This window comes from Boleophthalmus pectinirostris, unplaced genomic scaffold (assembly GCF_026225935.1).
Source record: "Boleophthalmus pectinirostris isolate CB_2022bp ecotype Guang Dong unplaced genomic scaffold, ASM2622593v1 HiC_scaffold_153, whole genome shotgun sequence".
In the NCBI taxonomy this organism is placed as follows: Eukaryota; Metazoa; Chordata; class Actinopteri; order Gobiiformes; family Gobiidae; genus Boleophthalmus; species Boleophthalmus pectinirostris.
In genome coordinates, this window is record NW_026571081.1 from 7,501 (window position 1) to 22,681 (window position 15,181).

The 15,181-nt window shown below is 38.4% G+C and overlaps 2 protein-coding genes across 2 annotated transcripts in view; one reads left to right on the top strand and one right to left on the bottom strand.

The window, feature by feature from the left end:
* LOC110160658 (NEDD4 like E3 ubiquitin protein ligase) overlaps positions 1 to 2,200 on the top strand; it is a gene marked incomplete at its 5' end in the record, with an annotated part of 9,689 nt that extends 7,489 nt beyond the window's left edge. Inside the window, 4 exons of the mRNA XM_055151299.1 lie at positions 1 to 28; positions 314 to 410; positions 524 to 596; positions 665 to 2,200. The exon at positions 1 to 28 is cut by the window's left edge and continues 80 nt beyond it. Of these exons, the coding sequence (XP_055007274.1) occupies positions 1 to 28; positions 314 to 410; positions 524 to 596; positions 665 to 767 (301 nt within the window). The remainder of the gene's footprint in view (positions 29 to 313; positions 411 to 523; positions 597 to 664) is intronic.
* Positions 2,201 to 4,441: 2,241 nt separating this feature from the next.
* Positions 4,442 to 10,341, bottom strand: alpk2 (alpha-kinase 2). The gene is made up of 10 exons (XM_055151298.1): positions 9,678 to 10,341; positions 7,401 to 8,781; positions 7,177 to 7,324; positions 6,735 to 6,862; positions 6,620 to 6,664; positions 6,251 to 6,549; positions 5,710 to 5,798; positions 5,400 to 5,617; positions 5,279 to 5,327; positions 4,442 to 5,194 (listed from the first exon to the last, which is right to left on the bottom strand). Exons 1-10 carry the CDS (start codon positions 10,317 to 10,319, stop codon positions 4,987 to 4,989), a joined length of 3,207 nt encoding a protein of 1,068 aa, XP_055007273.1. The 5' UTR covers positions 10,320 to 10,341; the 3' UTR covers positions 4,442 to 4,986.
* Between the last annotated feature and the right edge of the window lie 4,840 nt (positions 10,342 to 15,181).

The window sequence follows — 15,181 nt, forward strand, 5'->3', positions numbered from 1 at the left end:
TCATCCAGTTATACAGTGGTTTTGGAAGGTATTGGATTCATTCTATTCACAAGTTGTTAGCTATTTTGCTGTCTTTTTGACTACCTAACCCCCATAGTATCTATCTGCCAAGTCCACTGGCCTTGCTTGAAAAGATCAAAGTCTGTTTTTGTTTACTTTGATAAAAGTTCTAGGCTGCCCTGGTCAACACTTGTCATGACCAGTACTCTTCAGACACAGTATGCTCATGAGTAAACCATGATAAACAGCTGGTTTACTACATAAATCATTTTAGTAAATTGAATCATTTAAATATATTCTGTATTTAAATCAGGTTGTGCTGTTAATGGATGCTGAAAAAAGGATCCGACTTCTTCAATTTGTCACTGGAACGTCACGGGTGCCAATGAATGGCTTTGCTGAACTATATGGTATGCATAAATGTTCAGTGTTACCTAAAATGTATTCAGTGAAAAATCTGTCAACCCCCTTAGAGACAAAGGCTGACAAGTTCCAACAGTTATTATTCCATTTTTGCTCACAGGTTCTAATGGCCCGCAGCTGTTCACCATTGAGCAATGGGGGACACCAGACAAGCTGCCAAGAGCTCATACATGGTATGCAACCAGGCATTAATAAAACAACGATTTAGGAGCATAAGACTAAGCATAATGTCTTCTTCTAGTTTCAACCGCTTGGATCTCCCAGCCTACGATTCCTTTGAAGACCTGAGGGAAAAACTTCTCATGGCTGTGGAGAATGCGCAGGGCTTTGAGGGCGTTGACTAAAGTGTCTGTGGCGACACACTGCACAACAAGCAATCCAAACCAGACACAGGCCACAGGGAAGTCCAAGCAGCTGTTGGTCGTAGCAGTTCTCTCTGAGCATGTTGTACTGTAATCTTAACTGCAACATGACACACGGCAGCCACTTTTTGGAAAAGTTATGTCTTCATCTTTCAATCTTTTTAATGTGAGTTCACTACTTGGGGGTGCTGTGGAGGAATAGTGAGCCAAATGCTGCGCCTTTCTAATGAACCGGCGTGAACAGTGACTGACTAGCTGGCCCCTGTACAGTCTAATTTACTATTCTCTTTGTCCTGTGAAAATCTACAGTGCTGGAATAACACTAATGCATTTCAAGAGCTCCTTTGTGTATGTTATAGCACAGTATTTGAGCACCCTTCAGTGAATGGGTCCAAGCATGGCCTTAATCTGGCTCATTCATGCACTATTTCTCTATAAAACCTGCAAAGGCACTATGATCACACAATTCTCAGATCCTTTGACCAACACCAGATTACCTTAGGAATGCTAGCCAATCAAAAATCAGGAAATGGGCATACTTCACAGTAAAGCCTTGTCTAAGTTTTGTGGTCATTTATTGCTGCTGCAGCCTTTTATAAAATAATTTACTCATTTTTTTTTTAGCTATATGGAAGGGTTTGAGAATGGGGGATGCAAAAGTCCCAAAAGATGAATTTTATAGTTTTTGTGAGTTTTCATGGAAAAAGGAGATTTTTTTAAATCATTAGTTATGAATATGATTCTTATAGGAATTTCCTCTCAAACCTATTTGTACTGATGAACAATAATGTTTACTATTTTGACAGTTCAATATAATCATGTGATGTGTAAGGCTAGTCTGGGGAATAATGAGTTCATATCATTTGTTAAAGTGATAGCAAATATGTTGCATAAAATGGTTTATATTGTATTTCTACGGAAACAGCATGAAACTGTATCCTGTGTTTGCTTTAAATGCATAGTTAATGAACGTGCAATCAGTCTTGATGGAGGGCCAACTAAAAAGTTGGTTAGTTGCATTGTTATAACAATATTCTTCTGCCTGTTTCTGTTCATAATGCTGTAAATTGTTATTGGAAAAAATTAAGTCCTTTCATGATATATAAATATGTGTATAACATTAAATAGAAGTATTACTGATTAATGACACTAAATGAAGCTGTGCGTGCAGGTGATTGAAAGAGAAGCTGTGATTGTCACTAAATTTAAATTGCATGTTAAGATTTATGTTTTCTTTTATAACACCTATGAACCAAAAGGGCACTTTATTGATCACTCCAAGGTTATGTGAGTATTGTACATCTTATATCATTAACATGAATGTGATTCTTTCTTTCCAGTTGGAGCACTTACTTGGTGCAATATACAATAGTCTAAGTCTTAGCTGCTACTAACAATAAAACAGATTGACAGAAGTGATTTGGAAGCAACTATTTCTTTTGTACTTTCCTGCTTAAAAATCCCGGCCTTCTGTAAAAAACAAAAAAAGTTAAAGGTTCTGTTTTTATAGAGAAGTTTCTTTTTTATTCATTGGTCTAAAATATCACTTTACTTCTCCTGTTCATCAACTCTGTGGTTCTTGTCATTTTTGTCAAATAAAAACGAAACTTCTCAGTCTGTTATCTTGTTTCCGTTTGTAAACCAGTGGTTCTCAAATTGTGGCATATGTATGCAAGCTTTTTGGTAAGCGAAATTGGCGATGTGTCCCTAATTCAGATCTGATTTACCCCTAATTTAGATTTGTTAGTCCTAGTATAGGTCTGGTTTAAATCTGGTGGCACTCAGAAGGCTTAATAGCTTATTTGGTGGTAAGACACATTATTTAAGATGTTAAATGATTTTAAGTATTTATTTTAAAATTGTATACACATTTTCTCACAGCAGTGGCTGAAGGGGCTGCCCTGCAAATCAATGACATTTCATATATCCAGTTTGTGTTTGAGCACGTGCTGTGGTCAAGAGACCTCCGTTCATTCACTCAGACAATCAGGGAGTTATCAGCTTCAAGGACAAGTAAATAAAAGCCACCCAGCCACTGTGGGACATTCATCAAAACCTCTTACCCCAAAGAGATCACAGAGCGGGAGCCAACCGCATTTAAGATTCACTTTAACTCCCAGGTCATAAAAAAAAAAAAATCTGAATTAAGTACCTGTTGCTTCTGTTGATTTGTAATGAGGATTTATGGTAAACTTAAAACGGCACTTGCAATGAAATATCGATATATTAACAAAAACATAAAATAAGACAACAACTAATTTAGACATACAATAGCATGTATACTACTACCATATAGATTAAAAATCTATAAGTATTTAGAAATGTTGACTATCATAACAGTATGTCCTTGAACATTTGATCTTTTAGTTATAAAATAGATGTGAGCCTTGTCACCAGAGTTGGGCAGCTTTTGTTCTTGTCTCCTTTTTCCCTCCAGCCGTCAGGGTCGATCGATACTTCCCCTGTAGCTTATCACTGATGTGGTACTAGCTGTTTGTCCAAAGCATACTGTGTCTACATAAAGAGTTGGACAGAACTGTGCTGGACCCCGCATGCACCATGAACCACCCCATGGACCTCCTCTGTGTGGTACACTCTCTTGTGGACTTTAACTGTTTGAATATAAGAAAAAACTGGGGGGAGAAGAGTTGGTCACTATTAGATTGAAGCAGCAGAGAGAAGAGAGCAGTTCTTGGGAGAGATGACGGTGTGGGATGCCAAGGTGAGCTACACTAACTGTAAGTATCCAGGTTGAACATTTGCATTTGATTTAAATCTTTATCATTTTATAGTCTACTTATGCAATTGCTTCTGCATTTATTAAGAAAGGGTCAAAGGTCAGCATATTTTCATATTTGGTACAATTTATTACCTGGAATACAAATATAACAAATAGCTAAATATATTACTTGCTTTTTATATGAAAATCTCAATATCAGGGAGTATTTTCTTTGCAAATGAAAGTATTGTTAAGCCACACACATTCCACACAGTCAAGTAAACACAGGTGCTCTCATCTCACCAAAACTAGACTGTACTTTGACCACCACTGATATTGTTTTGTTTTCTAGGCTTCTTCTCATCATTTTCTCCTGAATATTCCAATCTGCTCCAGAGCTGTGGAGTGTGACAATGGTGTTTGTGTCCTGATCATCAAACGCCATTATCACGCTAAATAGCTACAGTGAGAAAAAAAACATCAGTGAACTTGTTCTTTTCTTGTATGTATGAGAAGACTCCTCGTAGTAAAGCTAAACTATAGAAGCACATGATATGATACATATGATACTATAGCAGCACGACGTGACACAGTTTTATACTAGAGGTGAAACTCACAACAGCCGACATGATGATTCCTGTTATAGCACACATTTGTTTTTGCCTTACAGAGATGTGCTGTTTTTACCACCTGCTATTGTCCTACAGATAGGTCAATAATGTTTTAATGTGACTGCAGAAAAAATTTAATGTCTGTCTTTTATTCCTTTATGGCTTTGTAAGTAACATTGCATTCCATCCTTGACATTAGTTTGAAAGTTATTTGCGAAAGTAATTGTGTATGGCACATGAACTGTGGTGCACATTCACACCTGCACCTTCCACACAACTGTTTGTTGAATGAGTAATTACAGTATAAAATCGAAGAAGAAGTGACGGTAGGCTACGAGTAGTCTTTGTACACAGACTAGTACACACAGGTTAAAATCAAAGTGGTGGTTATACACTACTTCAAAAATAGTTTTAACATCTGCAAAAGAGAGACTAAAAAAAAAACTGTTCACATTTCAGTACTCATTTACAAAAATTATATCCTATTAAATAGACAGTACAATTAAATTAAAGAATAAAGAAAACATACAAATGTGTTGCATTGCAACCAAAAAATAGGGATGCACCATTATACTGTAATTAACGTCATGATGTTTCTAGCATCAGTGGAAAATAAAATTAAAAATGTATGCATCCCTAAAAGCCAAAGCTAAAGTAATGTTATTCAATCAAATATTAAACGCTCATTAATTTAATGAACTATTATTTGAAACATCACGTTACTGTCAAGCCACATGAAAATGCAAAATTTCAAGTGTTTCATCTGTCACAGTTTTGTTTTTCATCATCAGACACACTTTTAAAAAGTCTTTTTCAAATAAAATGTTTAAGAAATTAAAAGTCTGTTAGCTCAGCTGTGGCCTCCACCCACTTATGACTTCCCCTTCAATGAAGGCCCGAACATCTTCTTCTTGGGGGTAGCCCCAGGTGGATCCTTGGACTTGGGAGCTGGTGCAGTCTTTTTTGGCTTTGGTTGCAGAGACTTAAGTCCCAGAATTTCACAGTATGTGTTGCACTGATGCAAGGCTTTGAACTGGTCAATAAAAGATGTGGCACAATTTCCTTTGAAGCCTTTGTACCTGTTTAAGCAAACCCATGTTAGAAATGTAATTTAATAGACAGACATCATTGTATACATACCAGCCATATAAACTAATGCTTACCCTTTCTTACCAGTGGCAATTCCAACATCAGTGAGCTTCATACCAACACCTATAAATATAAAACACGTTGCATTATTACTACTTCAGTAGTTAAGGATATGGCAGGAATTGTTATGTGTACCTTGCATATCAGTGACAAGAAGGTTGCCATCAGTGTGGTGGTAAACCCAGTGTTGGAATGCACAGCATTTCTGTCCCGCCTCAGAGTCCTTCCTCATTAGGTTTATTTCTTTGCCATCCTTTACTGAATACTTCACAAAATCTCCAAACAGCTCCTCTTCAAGAGTGGCATAAGGTATGTCATTGGATGGCCGGTGGACCAGGTAAATGGGAATTATCCTTTATAAACCACAGCAAACAATTATTATATTTATATATATTATATTTTGTCCTACAATGAAAAGCAAACTGTTTAGATCACAGTTTCTTACTCTGGGACTGGTCCAAAAGCCTCAAAGGACTGAGCCACATCAGTGTATGCTTTGATGTACTCCCTGGCAGTGTTCTGCACCTGACACTCCTGACAGAAAGAATCAAAATCATCAACCGGTATTGAACTGATATGCTCTTTAATGCATTTCTTTATTTCTTAATTTTTTTCTTTACACAGAAAAAAAATGTGTGGTCACGTGGTTGGCTAAGGCTACAGACTAGAGATGAAACCATAAGTTTATGGACGGAACCCATGAGATGAGACCAAAAGTTGCACTGAAGCAATCATTTTGCATTATAACCTATTTTACGTCACCGATATTTTAATAGCTCTTTACTGGGCAATATAATTATGTCTTTGATAAGCCTAAAATTGTAATTTGTAAGATACCATTTTAATCATGCTTTTTTATTTAGTTTTACAAATGTTCATGGGTAAAGTGCTGTCGTGCTATTTCGTGTACATTTTAATTCACATATTATATAGTATAACTTATATTATGCTATAACATAATACATGTAGCCTAACAATGGCCCTACCTCCACGGCAAGATTGAAGTTTTTCTGCACAAGTTCGTCGTTGTTGTTGGTTCCGTAGCTAATGGCGTTGTGCACTTTAAGCACACAGGCGTGTCCTGGCACCAGCAGTGGGACCTGTCCTGCCTGCAGCGTGGTCCTGAAGGCCCGTCGGTGCATGCCCTCTCCGAAGTGGATCTTCTCAGTGACAATGCTCGCAGAATGACTCTCCCCAAAGTATTGTTCAGACAGAAAGTCCTCTTTGAACATCAGTCTGGAGCAGTGAATGCTCTCCTCCTCATGGCCCACCTCAACAGGAACAGCTGGAGAAGGCACATCACTTAGTGGGATTGGTAAATTTACAGTATGTTTTAAATTTGTGTTTAGACTTACCAGGAGTGGTTTTAGAAATTGTTGGGACGACAATCTCACTGAGCACTGTATAGGAAGCTCTCATTATTATTTTAAATAATATATAATTATGACGTTAAGTATATGTGCCGCTTACATTCATAGGTTAGCAAGAAGTCCAGGGTGACTTTTCCATGTACATTTTTCAGTTCACACTGGTACTTGCCCAAGTCTTTGTGGGAAGCATTGGAGATGGTCAGCGATATTCTACTCTCATCCCCTGCACTTCAAGAACAGGTAAATGTGTCAAAAGGAGTTACTTTGAGCTTTCTAATGAATGATCTTGTATTATAACCTATATAAGAAATACCCCACCCTACTTAAAAATATCATTCAAGAGCTACAGCAAAGTTCATAAAATTAGTGATGATACTACTAAAAAAATTGATCTAATTCTTAAGTAAATCTAAGTTAGTAAATGGGACATTTTACTATATCTTCATTAGCCCACCACTCATAAAAGTATCTGCTGTCCAAGTGATTTGTAGTTTTGAGTGTGAGGTAAGAATAAATTGTATAAAAAGGTAAACATAAAATACCTCCTCTTAATTTCAGTCAGAACATCGCTGTCTTTCCTCCATGTGACTGTGTAGTCAGTGAGAACATCTGAAAACTGACACCACAGACAAAGGCTCTGGGGGTCTCCACTCACAGACACTGCCTGGATAGGTTGCACAACCTTAAGATCTGCAAATGAAAGTATTTGTATCACTGGCCCTCAAAAATCCTACTAACTGGTAAAAACAATAAAAAAAACATTTACCTTGCTTTGGTTTAACACTTTTCTGCTTCACTACTTCGCTGTATGCTTTCCTGCGAGTTGCCCCAGCATCAGCCTTGTCTTCCACTGTTTTTGATGTGTCTCCTTTAGTTAATTTAGATTCCAGAGAACTGACCAATTTTCCAAACTTATCCTGTGACAGGCGGCGTTTTTTAATCAAGTCATCATCGTTGGTTGGTGCACTTGTATTTTGGGACAATTTGTCTGGACAGTTTTGTGGTGTTTTAGTCTCTGCTTTCTCTGTCTTTTTCTGTATAGCCCCTGATTGGTCACTGTCCTTTGTAACTTGTTTCTCTTTAAGTATATCAGTTATGGCTTTGTCAGCTTTTGCCTCATTCTCTACTTCAGTCAGCGATTCACTTGTACATTTCCCTAGGTGTTTCTTTTTCTTTTTACTATGGCGTCTGCCGATCTCTTTCTGTGGGACTGCTCCCACCTCTATAACATTTTCTCCATCCTTATGTTCCACTCTGGTCTCTTGTTCTCCTGTGAAATTTTCTTTGAATGTACAAAGTGGTTGTTCAGCTCCATCATTACAGTGTAGGTTCTCCTGCTTCCTTAAGGATTGGACGCCATGGGAATGACCAACATGTCTGTCCTTTTTGGATCGTGTTTTGCCCTCCAAGGAGGACTTGTGAGTTCTGTGTGGCATTCTTGCAACAGAGGTTTTTGAAGCCAAAGGAACAAAAGGGTCATACAAGTCCAAAGTTAAGCATGCTACCCGTTTTTCCAGACAGACTGTGAAATGATCATTTGATATTACTGCCAAGTTTAAAAGGTCTTTACTTTCTTCAAAAATAGTTTTAGGTTTATGGAAAGAACACTGTGTAACTTCATCAGATATTAGGTCTTTTGAAGAATCTGTTTCAGTTTGCTGTGAGCAAGTGATGTCCTCAGTACTTTCTGAAGAGAAGTCAGTAATACCATCTGAATTTGGCTGGCAATCAAAAGCTTCATTGGGATCATAAACACTGTCTCTTTTGAGAGCCCATCTAGTCGCCTCTTCGTCTCCATTTAAACTGCTGCTTGCTGCCTGAGTGACAAGGGAGGAGCCAATACTCACAGGAGCTGAGGGCATAATAAACTTAGGACTCCCCCACAGTGGCTCCACCTGACATGCTCCATCAAGGTCTGCTAAAGTCACATGCACATTCAGCCCAGGGTTACTGTCCTCTTCGGGCACGTGCACGTTTGTTGGAGTGAGTGTACTGAGAAAATTAAAAGCTAGTGCATCGTTCCCTTGATGTGCGACCTTGAGTGTCTTCGATGAGGCACAACTTCTTTCAATATCCCGCTCAGACGCCAAGTCCAATGAAGAGAAACTGGGTTCATCTTTTACCTCACACTTGTTGTCTCTATGGGGCTAGAATAAAAATATATACTTAAAAACAAAAAACATAAAAATCATCACTGTATATTTCTGAAAGGACATTCATGCTATTGATCTCAAAAACATTTTGTTATTAAACACATACCTTTGTGTAAAACCCCAAAGTAAAACCTCCATGCTTCTATTAATCCATATCATGTATCCAACATGCAAAAAGGATTTTCTCTGTCTCTGTAGTTCTTCACTATATCTATTGCAGTCAATCTAATGAAACAAAAGTGTGTGGGCCAGTGGACCTCTTGCGTTTTTAAAGAGGGTGCAATGGGTGTGTTAAAGGGTGCACTGGAAAAGAGAGAGAGCACTGTAGAGGGTCACGTTACAACCATCAGCTGTGCTGTCCTCTCACCCCTCCACCCTGACACGCCACTGATGCATGCTATTATCATTGAACTCTTGGCTATTATTAGATGCCATTTCTGTCCATCTGAAGTTTTCACTTAAGCACTCCTGTTTCCCCTTTCACACACACACACACACACACCTGTCGGTTTGGTAGAGAGGAGCCAAATCACATCTCAAATAATAACACAATCAGACTCAGATGAAGAATAAATGGCCCTCATCCAATGTAATGTGACTGTTGCTTAAGGTCAGATGAGCAGAGACATTTGGAATTGCGCACTGTGTCTCATGACTGGCTATCAATACAACGGCAGGTATGACAACACTGACAAGGACAGGAGTAAAAAAAAAAGTCCTTGATGTTCTTTCCGTAGTGCCAGCTGTGTGGGAATGTAGTCATTCCTTTATCTCATGGGACAAATACATATTAAATTAATTAAGGAGAGTGTCAAAATCACTAAATGCACATGCACATATTCCAAACAAACATGCATACTTGAAGGCACACAGTCTTAAATCATCCTTACCTCACAATAGAAAAGACCTTTGGATGCTCTCTCATATTCCACATCTGTGTCCTCTACAATGTTCAGAACCACGTCACTGCTTACATTTGTGTCAGATGAATCCGATCTTCTGTGCAGCTGACCTGTAACTGCTTCAAATGTTGGCCCTGGTCCCACAGAAAGTGCAGTTTTATCGTCACTGTATGTGGTGACCTCACATGAACTCTTGGATGGTTGTTTGGGCTTAAGCTGACATCTGATGAGCTCCACCTTTGTTGTACACTTTGGCTCAATACCTTCTTTCTCTTGAATCTCACCTCCAAGACAACAGCTCAGGCAGCTCTGTTCCAAGAAGGCTGAACTTTCTGTATTGCTGTGTGAGTCTAAAGGCTTGTCTTGGACTCCCATAATGGACTGATCGAGAATATCTTCTGATGTTTTACTTTGTTGTCCTATTTCAATCTGAGTGGTTACCTCAGCAAGTGCCTGTGTCAGAGCATCTATCTCTGCTCCTATCTCTGTGAAGGCAGCAGTGAGGTCTTCCGGTGGAGATGAGATAATGTCTGCCCAGTCAGAAAGAGCGCTAGCCCAGCTATCTACTGACGACCACCTCTCAACTGGGGCCCCCCAACTTTTGTTGTCATCAAAGGACCAGCCAATCATGTCACAACCACTTGGACTGTAACCTGATCTTTGTGTCTCTTCTGAAGGGACAGAAAAATCACTTGTCGTGTTGGACATTGATTCTTGCATCACAGATGATACACTCAAATATCCACTCTGTAAATTTTCACCTGCAAAATACTGGCAAGCATCAAGCCACATTTCTATAGGACTATCATTTCTCATCGTCATACCAATAACCTCAGTGTTCTCGTGTGGCACATTAGAAGCGCCCACAGCAGGTGTTTCTACGCTCATACTGTCCCGCTCCTCTGACTCATACTGGACTATTATCTGATCATATTTGGTCACCACAGATGAATCACCCACTTCTGAAAGTGTTGTAAACTGTATTTCTGCCGCTGTTGTATGTGACAATGACACACACTCTGAACATTTAACATCTCTGGGACCAGGATGAGAGCACGGGGGAAAATCTTTTGATTCATTTTCAAATATGTAGAGATCTGAAAGAGGTGCAGTTATTAATTCACCCTCTGAACCATCTGAATGATGTGATAAGGACCTTAGTAGACCTCCAGCATCACAGTCATCTGACTTAAAACTGGCACTAAACATAAAGTCATTGACACTCAGACTAGATAAAATCCCTGCTTTAGACGGCACAGTGGCAGGTGCATTGGTCATAGATTTGGATAGAGCAGCTGCCACAGGGTCACTGCTTTGGCAAGTATTTGTTCCATCCGGAGGGACTGCAGGTTGTGTGAAATCACAACAAGCCCACTCTAGTACATCTTTGTCATCTGTGGTACTTTGGGAGCAAAGTATGAAGTTCTCAGACATATTCAAAGGCTTGTTCAAATGGGCTCTGTGAGTATTTTGTTGTAGAGTTTCAGCATCTAGCAGTGTAGTGTTTTCTTTAGTACCAAATGCATGTGACGTATCTCCAGGCAGTATCTCAGACACAGTGCTTCCTGGTGGACATTGTAACTCAGAATCAGGGTTGACATCTTGGTCTTCAATGTCCGTGGCTATGGACAGAGGCTCAGGCTTTGTTTGGTCATCTTTGCAGAATATGAGCTCCATTTCAGCATAAGCGTCTTGAAAAAATTGCAGTAAATCTCCAGTTGAACCAAAGTTTAGTACACAGTGCCTAAAATGTTAACAAAAAACACTTAATGCAGTCAAAATTGTAATATACAGTGTATCACATGTATTAAACATGCAGTGATACAAGAGTTATTGTTGAAAAATTACTGTTTCTGCTTCTGTCACAGTTGATTAGTTTAGTATTGTGATTTGTAAACATTATTTTTTAACATTTTAATTTCTGTACCTTTAACATATTTAAAGAAATGGTGACACCAAATACTTAGTTTCTTTTTTCAAAATCTGTAAAAAATTGAAAATGTATAAAGAAGGGGACTAAGTGAGTGTGACGTCATCCATAGCATTTGGCTCCAGTCAAATGAAGCTTGCGATGCTAAATGTTACAGGAGCGAATGTGGAGCCAGTCTCTAAGAATAGTATTTTTTGACAGATAAAATAGCGAGAGAAAAAAGAACAGGATCAAGTAGAGTGGGTTAATACAAACATTTTAAGACCAAAATGACGAGGCTCACAGCAGCAGTCACAGAGAGAGGGATGACAATATTCCAATGTAAGTCAATGGGAGCCAGGATCAAAAGCAGCCGGACGAGCCCACATGTGAACTTCCTATTTGGAACATATACAGTCTATGCTTGAAACCCACATATTTTTATCTAAATTACATGGATCATAGAAGATAAATTTGTCATTGATGTGAAGGTCTGCCCTATGATACACAAACAGAGGAGTTGTGGCACAGACACTGGAAAAATACCAGTACATCTTCACCCATGACCTGCATTGGTCACATTCCCCATGCACTGAAGGGCGCTTGACTCTTCAGCCCCCAGTGTTTACTACACGATTTATACAATTCTGCCATGCACACTACACTACAAGCATTTGACCTGCAAAACAACATAAACATCTTAAATGCACTTGAATTACAGCATGAAATATATGCACTCGTTCAACACATAATCAAGGAAAGATGGACTATATCCGTTATGTTGTGCTTCATTGGTGAATTAGATCTAATCTGTGCTAACACTAAAGCTGTCAGCACAGAAGACCAGAATATGCAGTAGTATCACTGAGCCAAAATAGCTCCATTCTCCGTCACACAACACTGATAAGTCCCCACATCTCTGGGGCTTCTGTCTGTTTACTTAAAAAGCATCGAGACTCACATAAACTTCAGACATCAACAGGCAAAGGTTACATTATTAAACCCATTTCAATAACATATGGTACCAGACAGTAACTGCTGACAGAGTTTTCAACTGTGTCACCCTTGATAAAGTTCAGAACCAATATTTATCACTTCAGTCTTTCCATGCAAGCTCCAAGAACACTATAACACTTAAGTTATTAGAATCATTGAGGATCCCCCAGGGACATTTCCAGCTGTGCATGAGCCATACGTACCTTTTTCATTGCGGTGAAGTGAAGAACCTATGAGACTTGAACATGAGCTAAGACTTAGTGGATACACTCGGGGTGAGGGACTATTTTTAACTGTGGGCCCCCACAAGTACAAAGTCGGTTACCTGATATTGGAGACGTGCCGATCTTCAGCATTTAACACTGGAGATCTATATTCACGTTTCTGACCTACTTTATTTGCAGTATCCCATTTATAACACCTAAGTTGTTTTTTTTGTTGTTTTTTTGCTTGTAATCTTCTTTTGCATCACCTTTAATACATAACTTGTAACTTGTTGTACTGTGAAAGAACTAAACATAGAACTATTCACATCTTAGTCAGAAAAAAATATAATAATTATTTGTCTAATATCTCTGTGTTGTCTTCCTATAAAACTACCAAACTAAAGTATGATTCCCATAAAAAAAAACAACAACAACATATTACTCAATACTTCGACTTGTCTGAATCTATATCAGAACTATGATAACTACCCTTATTATTTATGTATTGTATATGTACATACAACAGATGAATCGATTGTTAATCGATTGTTAAAATAGTTGTAAACAACAATTTCCGTAACTGAATAATCACTAATTGGTTTATACATATGTTTCAAAACATGTCATGAGATGACAGAAGAGGTTTTATGAGTGACTTCACATCAGTTTTATATGGGTACAATTTAGGAAAGGCTCTTCACAAGCTATTCACAAAATAACAAATTAATTGAAATAATATTTGCTAGATCAATTAAAATAATAGTTTGTAGCTTTATATGCATGTATGTTGTTCTATGTTTTTTAGTGTTCAACGGAGTAAAATGCTGTAGAGCACTGAGGCCTTTTCTAGTTTGACATTTATGTAGTATGATACACTGTGTACAATGTACATGTTTTTGCCACATTTGATTTTGCTCAGTGTGCTAAACAAAAATGTGCATTAAGTGGCTTCATATTTAGATTTTTGGGGGTTATGCTGTGTCTTATAACCTAAATATGTTTGTAATACTTGGCCAAGAATGAAATTAGCAAGGATCTTCAGGTAACAAGGAGAGTCCATAATTTTAGTGAAACATTTCTATTTTAGAGAGTTCTTAGATATGTTTTATGACAGCAGTTGCAAAGTTGTGGTCTTTCTTGTGTGATTGTCCCACTGTGTGACTCATAGGCCCATTATAAACACTGCTGTTGTTGCTGCTTCCTTTGTAATAAAAAAACACTAAAGTTATATCCCCCTGCCTCTGGAGGTCAGCACTGCCCCAGGGGTGAACACTGCCCCCAGGGGTCAGCTTTGCTAGGCAGAAGAGTGGTTGTGTTTTTTTGTCTTCGTCTGTCATTGTTATGTAACACTTTATGTCCTTACACCTGTTCCTTTTGGTGCCTTGTAAAATTAGTGAGCAACAAGGTGGGTATTCTGGGACTGTTCACACAAGTTGTTTATGCTTGACTGTGTATGTCTTGGTCTGTTTATGGTTTTAAAAACATTTCTTATGTCTGATTCACTTTTTTGTGAATAAGGTGGCTTGTTAAATGAGTAGAGGTTTAAACTGATTGTAGATAATTGAGCTTAATAACATAACACCTTTTATGCGAGGTGTTTTTAGATCACATGTGTAAAAGAAGGTGGTCAAGTATTTAATCTCACATGACAGTCACATGATCACACATTTGAAAGTGCTCTGCCAGTCTCAGATATATTGTGCCATCTTGAGCATGTTGTTTTTAGACTCTTGGATTTTACACGGCTATGTGGAATCACGTTGTCATGGAGAGAAAAGTGTCGTCTTACCAAAGATATATTTTTACTCCATGTTGTTGCTCAGTCTGCCTACCCACAACAGGCCTGGGGGGGGGACAGGAGCAAAGTCAGGGAAATGCGTGCGTCATTACAACTGTTTGTGTGGATGACACATAGAGAGGCATGTATGCTCAAGGGAAGCATTCAATTACATTATGATTCAATGACACACTATGCAACAGGGATGCTTGTTTGGTGGTCTAACTTCTGAGGTGACAGACTGTGAATCATAAGTTTGTAATCAGTATTTTGCTTGTGATATTATGGAATTTATGTAATACATTTTTATACGTGTAGTATTTTTGTGTAACACTGAAAGCTGAACATTGTGGGTTTATTGCATTTGATTGAATCTCAGTTTGAGTCGTTGGACACGCGCTACATGTTGCACAATGGACGTGTCTTTGTGCGTCATGATCAGACACTCAAAACCTCACATATCATGTCACATATCATGAACTGAGTCACTTGCAATTTCAGACTCACTGCCATTAATATATATCTTTGCTGCTTGTTATGCTGTCTGTCATTAGCAACAAATTGTTCAAGATATGTAAGTTTTTATTGCACACTGTTGCTTTGT